The sequence below is a fragment of the Heliangelus exortis genome, chromosome 14, assembly GCF_036169615.1.
Source record: "Heliangelus exortis chromosome 14, bHelExo1.hap1, whole genome shotgun sequence".
Classification (NCBI taxonomy): domain Eukaryota; kingdom Metazoa; phylum Chordata; class Aves; order Apodiformes; family Trochilidae; genus Heliangelus; species Heliangelus exortis.
This window is the reverse complement of record NC_092435.1, coordinates 4,797,978-4,819,382: the sequence shown is the minus strand read 5'-3', so window position 1 is coordinate 4,819,382 and position 21,405 is coordinate 4,797,978. Positions and strand designations below refer to the sequence as shown.

The 21,405-nt window shown below is 37.9% G+C and overlaps 1 protein-coding gene across 6 annotated transcripts in view; it reads left to right on the top strand.

The window, feature by feature from the left end:
• KLHL13 (kelch like family member 13) overlaps positions 1 to 21,405 on the top strand; it is a 66,226-nt gene that overhangs the window by 13,070 nt on the left and 31,751 nt on the right. For 3 of the 6 annotated variants that reach the window (XM_071757381.1, XM_071757375.1, XM_071757378.1), the window contains exon 3: positions 3,972 to 4,030. The exons of 1 other annotated variant lie outside the window; for it this stretch is intronic. In XM_071757381.1, the coding sequence (XP_071613482.1) occupies positions 4,011 to 4,030 (20 nt within the window). In that variant the 5' untranslated portion in view covers positions 3,972 to 4,010. Of the gene's footprint in view, positions 1 to 3,971; positions 4,031 to 10,201; positions 10,302 to 21,405 lie in introns of those variants that run through there. 2 more of the 6 variants (XM_071757377.1, XM_071757380.1) reach the window with 2 other exon arrangements.

The following is a 21,405-nucleotide window of genomic DNA, read 5'->3' as shown; positions in this document are numbered from 1 at the left end:
AGGCTTTATGACACTGAGTTTTTCAAAATGCAGCACCATGGTTGACTGAGGCAAATTGGTAGCTTCAGTTTGATCTTCTGTGGTCTGAAAACCAGTTTCTTTTATTTATGGACTTTATTGATAATGCTTAAATATTTATATAGTTCTAATTTGTATGTGGAAAACAGTAATGGTTCTGCTGTTAATTATTGATTATCAGGTGATACTTGATATATGTTAATGCTGCTCTCAGGTAATGCAACTCTGATGCCTGGTATAAAAATAGGGGAGGCTCTGCTAATGTCAGAATGTGTGCAGAGTTCATGCTGAAAATGCTTCCTGAGGTAGGCTGTTCAGTGTCCTACTTTTAAAATAAAAATGCCTTTTTTTTTAAGGGTATACTTCTCCATATTTAGGGAAAGATTATCTTATTATTACATCTTATTTAGAGAGTAAAGCTGTTCTTTTAGGAGTGTAGTTCAATGTCAGATTTAATCAGCTGCTGCTGAAAGGGGCAATGCTGCCTTCTGCTCTTTGCAGAGCTGCTCAGTGGGTGCCAGGGAAGTGGAGATGCCAGCAGGTGAGTGGGATGGCCTCACTTCTCTGATGGGAGGCAGATTGTGAACTGTGGTTGGTTTGTTCTGTTCAGCACAAGGTAGGCAAGTGGTAGTTAGGTCAGACTGAAGTGTAATGTGGAGCTGTGTAATGATGAGCCTCTTGCTCCATGTAAAACCAGACTGTTTTCCAGCAGTTCTGCTTTTATTATGGTTTCAATTTTTATTTGTTACTGTGCTAGAGGAAGGGCTGAATTAACACTGTAGGTCAGGCTCAATCACAGCATTTTCTAGCTTTGTGATTCTTGAGCATCATTTGAAAACAACTTTCCTTCTGCAGAAATGATGTGTTTGCACCTGATGAGTTTGTCATGTTCACTGGATGCTCATGTTTGCCACTGAGGATGCTTGGGTTTGTTCATGCATTGACTTCCTAGACTGTGCCACACACACTTTATTGGTTGCTCTTGAGTATCTTCTGTGTCATTAATTTGCTGCTGTTTCTGAAGTGCTCACTGTAACTGATACAAGTAACCTACATGAGTTGTGTGCATCCTTTCTCTGCACTTAAAAATGTTGAGCGTTGTGTAGTAGAAGATGAAATAGAGGCTTAAAAATAGACCAGTTAGTTTCACAGGCTGTCTGGTATGGGAGGTGTGTGCACTGGTCTATGACCAACACATGTAGTGGTTTTAGTTATTTTTTGGAGTTAGAATTAGAAGTGGTTTAACTTCTGTGAAATGCTAATCAGTTTTGTATGGTTCTTAGTACTGTAGTGAGTAGCTGCAAAGTTGTAAGTGGAGGTGTGGATTTATCATCTTTGTGTGTTGGGTGTGTACAATCAAGGGTGAGGATGGAAGAATAGATAGTTTTATCTAAAAACTTCTCTGACTGTCAAATTTTATTTTTAACATGGAATTTAAACTACGTGAATTTCTGTTCTAATGAGACTTGATAAATATTCTTCATGCACTTGCTGAATTTTGTGCTTTTTGAAGTTTTTGTTTTCTCCTATTGTACAGGAAAAATAAATATCTGTAACATTTCTCATGATATTCAACTGCAAGCCAGCCATGCAGCTCCAGCCATAAGCAGTGGTTTAAAAAAAAAACCAGGCAGCTTTCACCTTGCAGTATAATTGGCTCAGCTTTCTTTCACAAGCAGAGTAATGTGAGTGGATTAATGTAAGCTGTTCTGCTAAAACCAGTGAAAAACTCATCCCAGTGAAACCTTCAGGGGAGGGGAGAAAATATAGAGGTAGAAGAGATTTTGGTTTTGAAATAGCTCTGATAGCTTTTAATTTAAAACTAGGGAACAGTTAAAAGTTACTATCAGTAGTACTGACTGGATGTGAATAGTGTGGTCAGTCTAAAGAGACTGGAAGAAGGCAAAACTGATATTTTCAGGAATTCAGGTCTAGTTTTTTTTGGTACAGCACCATTTTACTGTATGCTGCTTATACTTTTCCAACAATCATCCAGCTAAGTTGACTGAGTGACCTGTTTGTGGAATTTATGTAAAATGGAAGTATAAAAAATCCCCAACTTTTATTTGTAGTTAGTAGTTGAAAGGTCAGGTTTTTTTCCCAGATCTTTAGGAAAGGTGGAGTGAGCAGTATAGTTCATATGTATTGATAAGCAACCCTATTAAAGACAAAATCAAAGGAACATGGTCTTAAACTCACCAAGCAGGTGTATGGAAGGAAGAAAGGTGTATGGAAGGAAGATGCTTCACTATATGAACAAACCCAATTGTAGTGTATGCTTGCCCAGGAGGAGGCCAACATAATTTATTTCTCAGAATTAATTTAATCCAAACCTTACAGTTTTGTGAAGTTGAGAGCCACCTGTCTTTACATGACCAATCTCCTAGTGTTGTGTAGTGTATTTGCCTCTTCAGAGAAGTCTGTGCATTGTCCATGGGATGCAGTATCTGTTCTGATTATATTGGCCACACTGCACATCATGTAGGAATTTGCAAATAACTTGGGGTAGGAAGGAAGTTTAGATTTACATGGTAATTTTTGAACATGTTTTATGATGAAGGTTAGACAAAACATATCATATTTACTCATCAGACTTCTTTAACAGAGGAAAATCTGAAATGGATTTGAAATAAGGAAGTCTTGAGGTGCAGCAACACGAGGAGTTGAGAACCACCTTATTCTATCAGCTGCTGTAGCATCAGTGGGGAAGGACTGGGCAAGTTAGAGGCTGTTAAGCAATTGTGTTTGATCATGTCTCTGTTATGGCATGTTTAAAGCATTGCAAAGTATGCACTGAATTTATAATTCATGCTTACAAATATTGTGTGTGATTTTTCTTTCACTAAGTGTCTAAGTCTGTTTTAACAAAATAAAATTTTAGCGAGGCTCTTAAATTAGCATAGCTTGTGACCTACTTTCTGAAGTCAGGTTTTTTTGTAATAGTGTGAAGCAATTTGAGGGGAGAGTATATTTTGTAGAAGGTCTTTTGTGTTAAATATGAACTGATCTGTTTAGAATTATTATATAGATTTTTTTTTACTTTTCTGTGACCATATCTAAAAGCACTAGATTACTTTTGTATGTTAAAAGTGTTCATTAAGGAATTTCTGCTTTGGGCCGTGACTTATTAGTAAATTGCTTTAAAGAAAAGTCTAATTCATCCAGCTACTATTTTTTTATCATTCACTTGTATTTATCAATGTAAAATATATAAAAGACAAAAAATCAGGAGTGTGGCTTTTTCAGAGTTATTCCATATTTTAGATTTTGAAAGCTTGCTGATAAATGATGTCTGCAGGTTGAAATGTTACAACTTTTTTGCTGTCCTTTCAAGTAGAAGTATGAGTTCACAAACTTGAATGCAGTCTGTAGTCTTTCATGTTGGTTAATGGCTGTAAGAAATCAAACTCCTGAGACATAAAAAAACTGGAACAGGGAGTTCTTGATCAACTGTATTCGATCTTAAAAATGGAACTCATTAAAATTTTGGCCTCTTCTGTGCAAATTAATATGATTATGTCTCACACATAAATAAATTGAGCTGTTTCTCTCCATCTTAAAATAAAAGGTGGCTTTAATGAGACACAGCTTCCATTTTAGTAAATGGTTCATGAGAGGCTCATGAGGCTCAGAAACAACTGGGTTAAACCAAGATATTTTTTGAAAAATCTAGGGCATGTTCTGTCTGTTCACTTGATTAGTTTTCATAGTTCATCCTTGTTACTACAGCAAACAGCAGTGTAATACATGCAGAGAAGAAGTTTATTACTTTTGTGCTCATTTATCTCAAATTTTACTGCAGAAAGATAGCGGAATGGAGAACAGGTCATATTATGTATGAATGTTTAGAACTAATCCTGGTGTGTTTTGTGAAAATCCATGGCATTGGAGAGGCAGATGCTATTTTGGGATGTCTGTGTGTGTGACTCTGCTTCAATTCTGTTTGACTACAGGTGCATGAAGAGCAGAGGAGATATTTCCGCTTAGCAGAGATGATGTGGAGAGACGCTTTGTGAGTAACTGATCTGTGTTTTCTAAAAAGCCCAAACTGCTAATGTGAGGTTCCCCCTGCCTCCCTCCCCTTTAGAATAATTACCTAACTTAGAATAATTGCCTAACATTCTCGTTTGGTTCTTGAAAGCTGTAAACATAGAGCCCCTCGTGGAAATCATAGATAAGGGTGATCATTGAAATACAGAGCCGTAAGACAGAGCAGTAGAGTATCTGTGGCTTCATAAATGATTAACCACGACACCCAACTCTTCTACAGTGTGCAGTCTACCAAAGGCTTTTGCTGATGACTGCTCTATGCATCTAGATACAAGGAAAAACTGATACTGAGTATAAGGATAACCTTTAGTAGGATTAACTCTTTACTTACCGAACCTTTTCTGCCCAGCTTACAGGTGTTATGTATTCTGCATTCTACTAATACTTTATCACATATCCTTGTCTAATGTTAATTGGAAGTCTGTTATATTTGTTGTGAAGAAGATGGGAATAGTAGCAGTCAACAGAAGCTTTCCTTAGTCTTCAGTTCCTGCCTGCTGGAACACAACAATATTCTGGAAGCATGCAGTTTAAGTGCACCCCCAAAATATTGCATGAAAGGAAGAACCTCTATGTCAGAATCTAACTGTACCTAATTAGGTACTTGAAGGATTTACTTTTGTGGAAATAAGGTCATTTTTTAATATACACAATTAGGTCATGCAGTGTCTTGTTTGTCAGATGGACTACATAATTATGCAATGTTTCTAGTGCTGTAGACTTGTTAGCCACCTCTTCTCCTTTGGTGTGGTTAATCCCAGAGTTTCCTGTAACAGTTGAGAATTAAAACAGCATGTTATTTTAGGATTATTCATGATAGTCCCAGTGCTGCTTGATTTTTTTTTTTTTTTTTTTTTTTTTTTTTTTTTTTTTTTTTTTTTGTGTGTGTGTGTGTGTATCTGTTTTAAATATCATATAAGTAATGTGGTCTTGAGTGCTTTCTATCAAACCAGAAGTTTTGATACTTTGGAGCTATTGCTTTGTTCTAACAGTTCCTTTGGTTCCTAATGGGATGTGGTCCCTATCTTGACAATTTTGAGCTCTTCATTGTCAAGAAAGTTACAGTTAGCAGCTGTTACATCAGGCACCTAAATTTCTATTTTTTTATTTTAACTTTTTTGCATTTGTTGTACTAGTGCTATACCATGAATTTCCCCCCTATATTATAGGAAACCAGTAATTGCTTCAACTAGTATGTAAAAATCAGTTTGCATCCTTGCATAGGATTTGTCTTTTTTGTTACCTAGATCTACGGAAAAGGTTCTTAAATGGTTTTTAGGCTTCCCTAATCCTGGAACGGTTTGCATATTTTCCTAGATTTGGTTTTGTGATTTGTAGATCAGTAATGACCTAAAAAAAAAGAAAAAGTCATTAATACTTGATTTCCTCATTCTGGGATGAGGTTTGACATCTGCAAGTGGTGTCTGGTTGTCTGTCCTGCCTTCAGTGAAGAGAAAATCTGCTTTAAGAGAATATTGGCTTGTAGTAATGTTTTTCCCTGGATTCATTAAGGCTCTGCTGCTAGTGCAGGAAGGCTGCTGGAGGATTTCTTTGTAGCCACGTCCTGGCCAGGTGCTGGATTCCTTATGAAGCAGCAGGAGAAGTCCTTGTGCTGATCCAGCTGACTGAGGCAGGAAATAGCATTGATTTGATTACACTGTGACCTTGAGATCACTGTCTTGAGGCTGAAGTCCATGAAGGCTTTGTAATGGTTGGCTGAGTAGGAGCAATAATATGGAATATTATTTAATAATACAGTAATATAGCTTTTAATGATAAATAAAAATACTGCGTTCTGTTTTGCCTTTTGTGGATAACCAGAGTAGGTGGAGTATTTGATTCCTTGATAATGCATTCTCCATGTTTTCAGATTTGCTGGTTTAAGTCTCATAGACAGAGCTTTCTTCTGCAGCTGCTTGAACTGCTCTGGCCTCTGGGTCAGTCATCCTTTGGCATTCCCAATTCTGACCCAGTAAGTCAGGCTTTGCTCAGGATTCTCCTACCTCCTTAGGCTGCTTCCTTTTGATAACACTGTTCTTAAGTGTTCTGTCTAAATTCTCCAAACTTAACAACAGAGATTTATGATGTTAGTGGGGACTTGGTTTGGCTCAGATTCTTTTTTTTTTCAGCTTTCTAGACTGCATCCTTAGGTCAAAGGAGCTGTTTCATAGCTAAAAATCTTTACACTTTAAAAAAAAAAAAAAAAAATTATTTCTAGGAGGTTTTGGGGTGAATGAAGGAAGCAGAAGTTGTGTGGCCGTCTGGTTTGTACAGACTCGTATAAGGTCCAGTGTGTTAGACAAGTGCAGATGTCAGCTGGGTATTGTTCTACAGAACTTGGAAAAATTTGCAGCTGAGAAAGAATTTTACCAGTTTAAAAATAAGATATTGTATTATCAGTTTAATGCAATTGGAACTTGATTGTACTTTTTAATACAGGAAGTATAGTTAGGTATAAATGTGCCAAGCAATAGATTTTCTTAGTGATGCCACAGTTACTGGTCATATGTTTTTCTCTGAGTGTATTTACAGATGTTAACTACATCTGTGTGGTAGTTTTCAGAAAAGGCTCTATGAAATATACATAATTATTTTGTGGGGCTGGCATTTAATTTGTACAAATGGTTGCTGTTAAGGTCTTCCATTTGCATAGCAGTCAGTTTTTCAGCATATGGCTGGGTCAGGTTGTGCTGTCATACTTAAGAGAGTGGATAAGGCTTAAAGGCAATGACACCAGGAGCAGTGTTTCTGGATTTACCTACATTAAGGCTCCTTTGTGTCAACATCAGTAGCTGGGTAATATCTGTGTGCCCATTTTCATTAATTCTTTTGGGATATGGTATGGGTAAATGTAATGGGATAGGTTGTGAACTGAATAGAGTTCAGTTCATGTTGCAGGATGGAGGTGCAGGAACTGGTTTCTTTTCCCAGTTTTACATGATGATAACTTTGGATTCAACTTCTGTGCTGAAATACTTCTTTCCATGAGTGATATTTTTATAGTTATATGATGTTTGTGGGGTGTATAATGGAAAGTGCTGTTTACTTGTTACAGTTTTTATCATGGTTTGATACTGTGCAGTTTTGAATGTACAGGATTCCTGGTTAAATACGGAAAAATATTTCACCTTTGCTTGAGAAGCACACATCAAAGGTTTTAAACTATGCATGGCAACTTAGTCCAATAAGTAAAAATGTGGCTTTTTTAACAGAGTGTGATTGTACAGTGAAAACTTTTTCACCTGTTAGTATTGACCCCTACATTCATAAACTTAAAAAATACTGATTCATAAGGAAATTGGATAGCATTTAACTCAAAATCGTAGAAATAAAATTCTTCAACCAAACCACAGAGTTGCAAGTTCATCCCCTAAGCTGAATTTTTCCTGACAGGCTGAATGAGGGTGCCTTGTTCTACTTAACATCTGCCTGTGTCTGAGGAGGTCTAATTTGTACAATAGTAATAGGTACTTGAGCTGTGCCCTCAGTAATCAGTAGATTAGGGGTGTATGTGACAGGTTGGACACTGAAGGGACGTGCTGTATCTAAGCTGTTCAGTTTCCACGTGAAGAGACTGCTATGTACCACTGGCCTGCCCTGATCTTAGTAACCACATCAAGCTTTATGCTCTTAAGATAACTGACAGTAAGCAGCTGGTTCTGAAGTTGTAGCCATAGGTCACTTACACTGGAGAAAAGCTTTATGAGGGGTGAAAAATGCAGGTGAAATCTAAGTCCTTTACATAACAATGAAGATGTTGTAAATCTCTAAGGGTTTCAACATTTTAAGAATGCTTTTATGTCATGTTTTTGGGCTGACCAACAAGCTTGGTAAAACTTAGATTCATCTTGCTTTAGTTATGTAAGAGTTTATATTTGGTTCATTGTACGAATCCAGGCACATCCAGTTGATCAGGTAACTTAAAATTCAAGAGAGTTTTCCCTCTAAAACCATGCTTTGACACGTACATCTCAGTGTTGCAAAAATTTTGCTTTCTGCTACCTTGCTTTCAGTGCAGTGGATTAAGACTCTCCTTGCACAGTGCCCTAACTTGCTGCCATACAGCTGCCTGTGGAAATGGGTGAGCTTCAGGTTGCTGCCCTGTTCTTAGGAGAGATGTGGTGCTGTTTTCATCCTTGGGAATCTTCAGGTAAAGGCTAGATTTGTTGGCAGTAAAATAGGGATGTTGAAGAATGAAAGTGGGAAGGGAGGACCCTTCTGCTACATGTAATGTGTTAGGTGCACAGGATTCACCAGCCTGGTTCTTCAGTTTATTGTCCCAAACCTGAAATACAATCTGAAATGGTGGGTGTGAAAGAGGTGCCTCTTGTAGTGTAGAGTTCAGTGTAGTGGATCCTGTTCCATTAAAGCTTCACTTCCTTTTTGTACATGTGTCTTCCCTGAAATTGCAGTTCATTCAAATAGTGTTTCAGGACTGATCCATTGTACACCTACTGCTGAATTTTAATGTATTCCTGTGGACAATATGAAGTCTGTGTTTCTTTAGTAACAGAAGCTTCCTTAAGTTTTCAACTTTTGGGAGTTTCAAACAACTTCTGTTTTTAACAGTGATCTCTTGCTTTTTCTTTAAGGACACACAACTGAGTAGCTTTTGAAACAGTATGTTGATTTATTTATTTCTAAAAATGTAGTAAAGAACCCTGTCAATGTATTTTCAATTAAAGAGAAAAAGCCATGAGAAATCTTTTTAAAAATCTTTGTCTGATGCCTTCTTTAGTACTTGCTTATAAGTCCTGAGTCTCTGCTGTTATCATGATAACAGAGTTCTCAGCAATCAGCTTGCTTATGTTTAATTTTGGTGGCTTTTGAGTGGAGTTAATCAGCTTTTTGTACCGGTTTGCAAGAGGCAAAGTGCTACCTTAAAAACTTCTGCTTACTTGCAGTTTTAATGCTTACCTTTGCTATGTCAACCTTGAGCTCCTCCTTCTTGCTAAAAAGGCTTACAGATGGTCTGTTACTGGATGCAGTCATAAGTTTAAGTTAAAAAATAAAAATTTAAAATTTAAGAAATTTATAGACTCTCCTATGAAGCGGATTTCTCAATTTTTACTTAATCTAAATGAACAACTGATTCTGCAACAAGCTTAGATCTTTTATTCTTTTTAATGTAACGATTCTTTGCTTTTACTGAATTTTGTGTTTATGTTGAACATCCTGTGAGAAGTACAGCTCTGAATCTGGTCTGCAGAAACTCCTTAGGTAATTGTCTGTTTGAATACTTGCCTGACAAGCAGTGCTGGTATACAAAGGTAAACCAAAACATTTCTCATCCAATGCATTTAGAACTTAGAATGCAGGAAGAGAGCAGGTGTAGGTGGGGATCTGGAGTAAATCAAATTGAACGACTAAGAACTAGGAGTTGCAATATATCAGCACTCTGACTGATGTCTGATATCATTGCCTAATGAATTGTTGCTTTTATATTTTTTTTTCCAGGCACTTTGTGCATAAAGGATCACATGAAAGACAACACAGAGGTGCCTGTTGAACGATTTGCTAATGGCTGATTATGGGAAATAAATGTTGCAAAACCAGCAAAGCTGAGCCCTGAAGGGCATTGGAAAGCAGCTTTTCATGCTTGATGTGGTCAAAGAGCAGGAGTGTTGGCTGGATGCTCCATAGTAATTAATAAGGCTGAAGGGATAAGGCAGGGAAACATTTAAGAAATTTCAAAGGTTTAAGAAATGTGGAGCTTTTCTGAAAGTAGCATGATTTGATTTTGTGGAAGATGGATTTACCTGAGTAGATAACGAGAGACAAAAGATTGCCTCTTGAAGACTTTGGAGAAACAGTCCTGGAAAAAGATTGTATGTTTGACAGTAACTCTTATAAATGAAGCATGCACCTGTGAAAGAGCTTCTTTTGCCACAATTTATCCTAATTGGCCTGATGACATAAATTGATAAAAGTAACAACTGAAAATAACAGAGCATTGCTAAAATGCAGAAATATGTCTATCAAAGAAAGCTTTCAGCTATAACTGCTACTATTAACTGCCTTGTTTACAATATTGTGTATATATTTATGACTGACCTTCTGGTGACATTTCTGAAACCTGAGCATCGTGCTATGTTATCACGTCCAGCTTGATCATGTTGGATTCCAAACCTTTTCAGTAGGCAACTGCTCTGTTCCAGATTCCACAATTCTGGTTACATTCTTTTGCTTCATCTCACCTGTTGCAGGATGGTTGAATCAAAGCTGACAGTCAGGTGAGTAGAGGTGTATACATTGGCCAAGGATCTGGAAGGAAACTTAAAGTGAACATGTTTAAATCTTCAGATGCTCTCAGTTCACTTCTGTTTTCCCAAAGAGCACAGGTCATGTGTCAGCAAGTCAGCAAGTTCCTCAGTACCTCAGCTGGACAGGGATTGCAAAGCTGTGTTTGCAGTTGCTTCAATGTGGATGGAGGTGACTTGAGTGAGTCAGAACAAAGTGAAGCAGAACAGGAGATCTGAGGCAGAGGAGGCTGCAGGCTTTGTAAAGCTGCTCTGTCAAGAGGAGCATCTTTGGCTGTTGTCTGTGTTCCTCTTTGCTCTTGCAGAAAGGTTTTCTCCTCTCTTGTTCTGTCTCCCCAGTAATTAGAGCACCAGAGTGACTGTGTTCAGTTCTGTTTTCAGATAATTAGAGCTGGGCCCATGTAGTAAAATACATAGTAGTGTGGCTTAGATGGTTTTGGCAGGACATCACTGGTCTGTCATTGGAAACCGGAAATCCTTTTCATTGCTGCTGTTTACTGGGGTGTGACAAAGATGCTGGCTAATGAGTAATTACATGATGCATGCTGGCTCCAGCTGAAGTTAGATTTGCCACCTCTCTGCTATGCATGGTTAGGAGTAATGAGGAGTGTTGTTTAAAAACCAGAATGGCCCTGTTCTCTGGTCAGTTAACTGTAAGACTGGTGACAATGCAGAACTTGGGAGCAAAGAGGGGGAGAAAGAGGGTAAATGAACTGAAGCACATTACGAGAATTTGCAGTAAAAATTTATTATGTGCATTGAACAAGCCTCAATTTTACTTAGTTTCATTTTTTACCTTTGGCTTTTTCTATGCTTTCATAAGATTACAGCAATGAAGTAAAAGCTTTGTCACACTGTGCCTTGGGCATTGTTCTAGGGTGTTGATAAAACATAATCATAAATGGGCTGCTTATCTGCAAATAAAAGATTCAGTTCTTATACATCAAAGTGTTTGGTATGATGGCTGAGAATCCTGAACCACTTGTTAACAGTTTATTGAATGTAATCATTTAACATCACTGGCAGTATTCAGAGAGGTCTTTTCTTTTTAATAAATCAGTATTTTGAGTTTAAATTGAGTATCGCTGTTTCTACCTCTTAAAATCCTTGAAAGCACATTCAGAACTCAGCAAAGTTTTAAAAAACAGTTGTCCCCAGCAGCTCATTTTTGTTAAGCAAGGTGTTGGTAGTTTATGTTTCTACTTAAGTGAAAGAATCAAACAAAAAGGTATTTTTCAGCATGTTGTTGCTTGATTCAGGATATGAGCCAGAACCCAAGTTTGCAGAAATCTGAGAAGCACTAAAAAAAGAACACTCTTCTGTAATAGTGTTTATATGAAACTACTGTGGCCCAGTAGAAGCTGTGACTGTTGGTTTCCCTGCGTAGGTTTAGCATTCACAGGACAGTTTTTATTTTAGTATTTACAGAAATAATAATGCCACTTGTGTGGCAAATGTTCATCCTATCTTAAGCTACCAGCTGCATTTTGCTTTAAGTTCAGTACAGGCCCTATTTAATAAATATCTGGTTTATTGCTCTGCCTTCCTTTCTGATCTGACTGTTGGTTGTATCTTGTGCTTTTGCATTTGGAGGAGTGTGTGGCTGGCTCAGCTGAGATTTCCCAGGTGCACCCAGAGCTAATCTTGCCTTCTTTTCATGTTTCCAATATTTGCTATCAAAGGCCTCAGAAGTTTCAGCTTTCAAGGATTTTAGTATCATGAAAGTAATGAGTTCATTTGAGATGGGCTTTGAACTGCTAACCAACTGCTTCCAGTCTAAGGCTGGAATTTACAATCAGTGTTCCAAGTGAGGGAAGAAATGCCTTGCTAAACTGCAAGAATCCAGTCAGTGGCAGTTAAGAATGTCAGTAAATACATGGGTAGGCAGGGCCTGCTGAGGCACAACTGATGTCAATGCTTGACATTTTTTTTTTAAAAAAATTTGATTATTTTTAACAATCTTATTATGTGAGATTATAGCATTGCATTTTCCAGGCAATTTCTTGTGATCTGTGTATACCCTTCTGCATGTTATCATTCTTCCTTGAATTGTCAAAATCTTAATTACAGCATCACCAGAAACCAAACGGCTGAACTTAAGGAAGAGTAAAAACTCTTGATTGTGAGAGCACATTAGAGCAAAGCTTTGTGTAGCTTAAGTTTTACTGATCCAGAAAATGATGATACAGTGGGGGACATACTATGAACAGCTGAATATATATATTTATAGGTGAAAGAATGTGCTAAGGCTTGTGAGAGGGTGAGGTGAGCAAGTGGGGATACTTATAGATGTCTTTGTATTTCAGCTTATGTTGGTTCTGCTACCTGTGCGTAAGTACCTGAGTGTGGTCTTGGGTTTGTCTGATACCTCCACTGAACTTCTTAACTACATTTTAAATTCATGTAATCAAACTTGTATAGTTCAAAATTACAGTGGAATATTATAGCCAGAAATACCTAATTTGTGAGTCAAGGATTATCTCAAGGTTGGGGAACTGCGAGATGTTTGTCTTGTGAGGAACAGTGGAGCATGAGAATTGACACACTTGAAGTCAGTTTTCCACATAATTTATTAATATTATTTCATACCTAATTCTGTGCCTTCTATCTTCCTTCAGTGAAGATACAGTGCTTTTTCTGCTTTAGAGATATGACACCTAGAAATGGTTTTTATATTGGAGGTTTTAACTGGAAATGATGAAAAATTACTTGTAATTCCTCGCGTGTTTAGCAGTAGAGGTTGTATTGCACAGACCCAGGGGTAATACAGAAGGAAGGATGTTTATAGGTGTTCTTACATTATACATCCATTTGCCCTACTATAGTATTAATAAATGCTTTACTAGTGGGAGGTATGGTGGAGAAATTTGATTGCAGGCTGGGTATGTGATTCTGCTTGAGTCACCTACTGTGCCTGTCGGTACAAAGCACTTTTTTCAAAATTACTTTTCACAGTTGCTTTTGTGAATCTGTTGTAAGAAGAAAAGGTTACTGAAAAGCTGATTATGTGGTAGCTGAAGCATATTATGTGAAGAAGTTTTCTTTGTTTTTTTCACCAGATATCTGCTAGTTTCATCTGAAGTTTTTTCTTTATTGTGCTGGTGAATAATAACAACCTGTACACATTTACCATTCTTTTTGGGAAGCTGTAGACTTTTTATTTCTTATTTCCTATCTGCCTTCCATGCTGTTAAGTTCAATCTACAAGTTGTTCCTTGTTACAAAGACATTTCACAAGTTTGCTCATCCTTTTTACTCTCTGCCTTTTCCAGTTCCTTTGCTATAAGTGGTGAGATAGGCAAAGAGCAGAATATCTTGTATCTCAAACCAGGTAATGTGGGGGAATAAGGCTGTGTTTGTCAGTAGATAGTACAGGCTTAGGAACTTCAAGGCTGGGCAGAAGCTAGTGTAAGCCAATGAGGTTGTACCAATCATCCAGAGCTTAAAAAAACTTCATATTTTGCACTACTGAAATGAGTTTTCACACATGACATGAGTTTTCTGCTTATGTTTCCCCTCTCACCATTTAAAATTGGTATTTATTGAAAATTAGTATTTTTCTTATAGAGCAGTTCTTTTGAATACCAGAAGGTGGCATAACTGATTTTCCTAAAAGTGTTTTGATTCTAAGAAATACACAGGATGCTGCTAAGTTTATTTTCAAGCTGTTGGTCAGATTTTATTCTAGGGAAAGTTGGTCAGTTTAGCCCTTCATATTTAAGGGAGCTGTTTAAAAATACAGTCATCCTGCTCTTTTTCAAAATGTGGAAACTCTGGTGGGATTCCTGCTGGCTTTTCTATGTCAAATTTTGTTTGACTAACATGCAGAATGGAAAAAAGGGGCTGTCCATTAGGTGTGCAGTACAATTCTTTCCTAAATTGTTTTACACAGCCACGGTTTCCCTTGACACATTGTTTAGATATTTTGCTTTCCCATTTTGCAAAATGAGACCAGTTCCTGCCTGTTTTAAGCTCTTCAGGTTAGATGAGGCTATGCAGGAATCAATTAATAACATGCTAATTTTATAAATTACAGTTTTATGCTGTTGCAGGTCTAACCGTGTACAAATTTATAGGTGTACCAGTAGTTAGAAGCACTAAGTGGAAAGGGTGTGCAAAAAAGACCAATAAGCATTTAAATGAAGATCTGTTTTCAGCACAACGTGTATTTCATTCTGACAAACTGCAACTTGGTCTTTGCAGAGTGTTGCCATGCATTTAATGACAAATTGATGTAAAAAAGGCATTAGATACAATCTCGTGTGATGCTTTCCTTCTTAGAGAAGCCAAACTCTGGGATGGCCATTCCCACTGTGGTGTGGATCAAAAAGTATTTAAATATTCTTCCAAACTAAGTACTGAGTCTGTTTAGAGATCACAGGATCATAGAGTGTACCCTGCGTGGGATGAGGCTGTGACTGCCCTGTGCCAGACACAACTAGGGTTGATTTGGCATTAAAGCCTTTTTTTGTGTCTGAACTGTTAAATGATTGGCATAGGACAAACCTGAAACTTTGGAAATACTGAGATATATAGAGATTTTTTTTTTCTTCTTTCCTTCGGCTCCCTCTGGCAGGCAAACACCTGAATTACAACTATTATGTTTTACATTTTATTTCAGAGAAAGGCTTGTCCCATCTCAAAGTTATCACAGTTGTTTGGTGTTGTATATGCATGCATTAAAAAGAGATTTTTAGCTGTAGAAAAGTACATGACAACAGCTACTACATAGAAGGTACTGAAATACAAATATTTATTGTTCTAGCTTACTTTTGTAGACTTTTTGCACATCAGAGCTGCCATTTCACCCTATGGACCTCTATACCATGTGCATGGTTTTGTGTTCTTTTTTCTTTTTCTGTATGTGGTCTCTTCTGAGCCTGCTGTGAATCACTAGAGCAACAGAGATGAGATTGATGTCACTGTTTTGCACAGGAGTTTTGTTTTTGAAGAATCATAATACCCTTTTCTGGTTTTGCTGCTGTGCAGGTGGCTGAGAGGGAAGTAGTGCATCTCTGCTGGTGGTGGCTTTCACCTGGGCTAAACCCTTTAACCCTTTAACCCTTTGACCTCCTGCAGTCCTCCCCTCCTCAGTTTCATGAGGTTTTTTTCAGTTTTGTGCTCCCAAAAAGTCTTTTGCCAGGGTGAAGTGATGTGGTTGCAAGAACAACAAAGATGTAGAAAACTGCCTGGAGTGTGCAGTAGTGATGGTAAAATGGCTCAGAAATTAAGATCTGTAGGAGCCACAACATTGTCACTTCTGAAAGCACTGAAACTCAGTTTTCATTTAGGAGTCAGATGTCTGAAGTTTTATGAAAAAAGGGTTCAGGAGACCTAAAACTACCAGTTTTAAATATCCCAGTTTTAAAAAATCAAATACGATTGGCATTCTTCTGTGGGTCTTTCTGAAAACATCTTGTGCTTAGAATTTTCTTGCTACATGCAAGTATTTCATGCAAAGCAGTATGTCCTGATTTGATCCTAAGTTATCCAGAGAGTCACTAAACAGGGATGTTGTAACTGCAAATTTGTTCCAGTATACTAAATGACTATCTTTAGAATCTGCTTTTGGAAATTAATTCATAGCTTATACATTTGCTTACCATAACAAACCTGAATGGAATAAATAACGCTCGTGTTTTGAAATTCTGTTTTGGAGATGTACTTTTCTTTAGATTTATATTGTCACAGATTCTCTGTGAAGAGAATCCTCCCTATAACTCCACTCAGCTCAGTGCTAAAGGCTGTGCCTTTTGGGTCCTTTGTGTAACGATGCTCAACAACAGAAGTTTACAGGAAGCCTCTTTTTGCCATAGCACGTGAGTAAGTGCTGAAGAGGTGCCAGGGTTTTACCCAATAACTGGGTGACATGTTATCCCCCTAATACTGTCCTAGGAGAAGGGAGAGAGACTTTAAGGTTGGAAAAAACCCTCTCAGAATAGGTTCAATGAAGTAGTAGTAATAATGGTGATGGTGAGTTACGAACATACGTGAATATGTAAATATAAACCCCATGCTCCTCAGTTGGTAATTACTTCCAGACCAGAGAAGTCCCAAACTGGAGTCAGCAGCAGAGGGGGGTACCTGAGTCCAGGGTCCCCATGACAGTTCAGAAAAACCATGAAGTGGCTGCTGTTGAGAGTGGAAGAGCATCAAAACGAGACTCAGTTATTTGATTTTTCTTTCCTTTTGGGAACAGGTGGTGTGGTAGTTATCAGTGGCTTCATAAGCTGAGGAAGGGGAGGAGTTTCCCCACCTTGTGTTTTGGGAAGGGGTCTTTGGACTACACTTGCCTTTGTCAAATGTGGAGTTGAGTCCTGATTGCCTCTGGGTTATAGACTTATATAGTACTTTAATCAACACATGACTAATGTAATTTGTAGTATGTTGTCTGTGGTGCTAGAACTCCTGATGTTGTAAAGACTGGTGCTCAGTCCTCACCTCCTCTTAGTTACTGTATTGTTTAATATATTTGCATCATGCGAGTCAGATGTGTAAATTCTAGAGTGAGCAGATGGTAACAGCTGTGAAGAAATTGTTGAGAAGGGAATTCTTTGTAGTTCACAATTTATCCTAGTAAAAGTAACTTGCTTTAGATGAGTTTTTTTCAGTAGGGTCAGCCTGGCTGCTGTGACTGACTCTGTGTTCAGATTTCTGTGGTGATTTATTAAATATAATCACCTGGGGAAGATGAGCACAGTTCTCTGAATAAATCAGTTTTAATTCAGAAGCATTTCTTCTTAGCAGTATGCTGTCAGCAGAGTATATGGGCTCAGATCAAAAGTTGGAAACCTTCATTAACTCAGTTCAGTTTTACCTCCTACCAAGTGTTTTAAGAATTTATTTTACTTCATGCCTTTCATGTAAGAGTAGTGTGCCCAGGCAAAGCCGTTTTTTTAATTTTTTTTTTTTTCATATTCATAATCAGTAGCTGGTCATTAAATTAACAGTGCATATTGACTCTTGGAAGTGAATTACTGTTAGAAATCTCCCCTCAGTTTTAGAAAAGGCCTCCTCAGGAATACAAATACGAAAATGCAGGCCATCCACATGTGGCATAAAATAACAACTACTCTAATGGCCAGAAACACACACTTATGTGAATAGATTTGAGATATTTTATTTCTGGGACTCTGTATTTACAGAATATACCTGAAACAGAATTTAATATTTTAATAAATTAACCCTACCAAATAATACAAGTATGAATATGAGGATAGGTTTGTTCATTACTTGTGTGTCCCTCCTTTTTCTGTAAGTTTCTGTGTAGCTGAGTTAAGCTTATGTATTTTTAAATTGTTTTAAAAGTAAGTGACTGTGACTCAATAGGAAATGGTGTGGATTTTTTTAACTCTTTAGGTTGCTGTGTAATTTCAGAACTTTCATACTTAGGCCATCAAGGTATTTCTCTTGTTTAATGAATGCTACTTGCAAGCACCAGGGCTGTGGGTTTTTGAAAACCATTTTTGAAATGGAGAAATTTATTAGTCAACAGGATTACTTCTCAATCAGCTGCTGCCTTTTGGGTTTTTTGAAGAATATGCATTTTTATAGTCTCAAAATCATGGAGAACTCCAATATTTCCTAACTGAGATGTCTGTGAGGGAAATGGCTGTGTCAGATGCAGGATAATATGTATTTGTCACATATATGTGTATTAATATATGTGTATATATATACTTTGTACATGTATATATGTGTACATGCAGTATATGTATGAACTTATACATATAAATAGTATGCATAAGTATGTTTAGATATAAAATAATTTTCACTAAAATGATGCATCCTGTTACTGCTGCTATTCCCTCATTTATACAGGAAAAAATGCTGAGTGGGTGGATGGCAAACTGCAAAACTTCTTGTTTAATATGTGGTACATGCCTTGACTGCTTAACTTAATATTTAAAGGTTTAGGGGTTGTGGGTTTTTTTTTTCTTCCTGTTTTAGAAATAACCCTACACATATTACTGTAGAGGCAAGAACCTATACTGCTTATGGCATTTTGACAGCAGGAGTGGTTGGCTACAAACCCAGTTTAATTCACTTTTTTATGCTTTACAATCATTCCTTGCTCCTTGAGCAGGCAGCCCAATTTAAAAGAATTATCATGGAATCATAGAATGGTTTGGGCTGAAAGGGTCCTGAACCATCATCTCCTTCCAGTGTCTCAGTACCCTCACAGTGCACAGTTTCCTCCTAATGTGTAACCCCAATCTGCCCTCTTAGTTTTAAGCTATTACCTCTTATTCTATCACAATGCACCTGTCTGGAAAGCCCCTCTCCAGCTTTCTGTAGGTTCCCTTCAGGTACTGGAAGGCCAAAAGGGTCTCTGCAGAGCCTCCTCTTCTCCAGGTTGAACAACCCCAACTCTCTCCATCTCCTTCATAGCAGAGCTGCTCCAGCCCTCTGATCATTTTTGTGGCCCTCTGGACTCAGTCCAAGTGCTCTGTGTCCTTCTTATGTTGTGGGCTCCAGAAGTGGACACAGTACTTACTCCAGGTGGGGTTTCATGAGAGCAGATTAAAGTGGGAGAATCACCTCCCCTGAGCTGTAATAGTGATGGTAACCATTTTGTAAGCATCTGATCCTTTATGAGGCTATCTGCATCTTGATGACTACAACACAATTGCTTCCAAAAGGTGCTGTAACTTATATCTTGTGTTTCAGGCTTTTTGCTCCCCATTTATATAATTTTCTTTGAGGCAGCGTAGTGGATAGGAAATCAAAGTACGTGTGTAACTTAAAGAACTGTTGCTGCCTATTTTAACAGTTATTTCTAAATTTACTTTTAAAAAAATCTAACTGAAAGACTGTTTCTTTATTGGAGAGATCTTTGAGTTTTCTAGATAAGCCATAATTTCAATAAAAGTATTGCCAGGTGCATTTTGCCCATTTTTCCCCCCTGTTTCAGTTTTTGGGGAATGTTACAGTGTTGCTGTGAGGGGGCTGCAGACATAACTGCATTGTATTTCTTTGCATGCCTCTTCAAGCAGAGTTTTCCCTTCCTGTGCATTTTGGTATGAGCATTCTCATAATATATGGTCAAGGAAACTGTATTAATAAACTGCTTTGTGTATAAGACAGTACTGTCAATATGATCTTTTCATTACTCTCTGCCAGTAATTGTAACAGCTGCAGTTTAATAGACTGAAAGAACAGAGTCATGAGGAGCATCCACGTGAAGGGGATAGAGCTGAATTAAAGAAGCTAATTAAACTCTCAGGTTTTTTAGGGATCCTGAACAGAAGCGTTGTGTGTCCTTATTTGCTGTTATTCAGTTTCTATATATGTGCCTTTACAGCCATATTTTAAATGCTGATATAATTTGATATTGAAATTATTGCATTTGAGATCTGTGACTTTGTGAATATTTTACTGGGCTTTGGGAGTTCTGTTTTATTTTCTTCTGTATCAAAATGCTTTTGTGTAGTAGTATGCATCAGCTCACAGGGCTGGTAGTTCTAAGAGATGCAAAAGATTAGAGCAATTCTTTCTGATGTGAAACCAAATTTCTGCCTTCAGTTTCAAGCAAGCTTTCCAAGTGCTAATACCATAAAACAGAGGTCTTATCATATAATAGCATATATCTGTTCTGAAATGAAAACATGGCTTTGTATCAGTAAATTTTTAGAACTTGTGTTGGGAAAGGAATCTCAAAAGTCTGAAGTTGTTTGAGGTTAACACCACCATTTAAACCTGTTTCTGTGCTTTTGAGTCCAGCATCTTTTCTTACACAAACAAACACTTTGTCAGTAGGAAGTAGTGTAATGTGTGCAGGTTTGGGCACTGCAGTACAGAAAAGACATCAAACTGTTGGAGAGCATCCAAAGGAGAAAAAGGGTCTGGAGGGGATAACTTATGAGGAGTGGCTACAGTCACTTGAATTGTTCAGTTTGAAGAAATGGAAGCTGAGGGGTGACCTCACAGCAGTATTTGGCTTCCTCATGAGGGGAAGAGAGACTGGCACCAATTTCTTCACTCCTGTGACTGAGGACAGGACTCGGGGAAATGGTAGGAAGCTGAATCAGGGGAGGTTTAGGTAGATATCAGGAAAAAGTTTTTCACCCAGAGGGCAGTTCAGCACTGGAACAGGCTCCTCAGGGAAGTGGTCACAGCACCAAGCCTGCCTGAGTTCAAAAAGTGTTTGGATGATGCTCTCAGGCACATGGTGTGATCCTGGGGCTGCCCTACACAGGGACAGGATTTGGACTTGATCCTGATTGGTCCCTTCCATATCAATGATTCTAAGATAACAGAATAATGTACTATTATTTATGGTTGCCTTAGGAATAGTTTGCATAAAGCATAGAATACATTTAGGTTGTCTTTTCCCTGGGACTGTGCAACTGATTTGTGACTGTCGGGAAGAAAATGGTATTTGATTTTTTTTTTTATTTGATTTTTTTTTTCCTTATGTGCATATAGGTGATTCATAACTCACATGGTACTTCTTGTGCAAGTGAAAAGCATTCACCTATTTTTAGAGTACCTGTCACTGCTACTTCAGTTCTTTGTTTTGTACGTTGGCCATTTGATCATGTGGTGTGGTGTAGTGTGTGCTGGATGGTAGGAGGAGGAAAAGCTGGGGGCAGTGCTTGGGATTCATACACTTAAAGAAATGTTCCTTGCTACTGTGTTTTCTGTAAAGGTTTTAATTAGGCTGTTAGTAAATTAAATGAAAAATAAATGAGAATAGAGGCACCCTAAGGAGAGCAGGTATTTAAGCATTAATTCTGTCCCTGATGAGAAATGATCTTGTCAGGGTCAGAAGGGGGATGTGACACTGCTCTGTGGGTGTGCTTTGATTGAGTTAAATACCAGTCAGTGCTTGGGAATGACTGGCTTGACTTGGCTTTCTTATTTTACTGGTCAAAAGGGTATTTCCAAAGTTACTTTTGAAAAAGCAGCTCCCAGATTGCCCTTAGCCTAATTATTTTGTGTTAGTAGTGCTAGTGTTAAAAATAAAATGTGTCATCAGCTCCTGTGGGGCTGTCAGAGCAGAGAGATACAGACTCGAAGAGTAGTTTCCAGTTGGTTGTACTGGTTGGGCACTCCATGTGATGAAGGGAGTTGC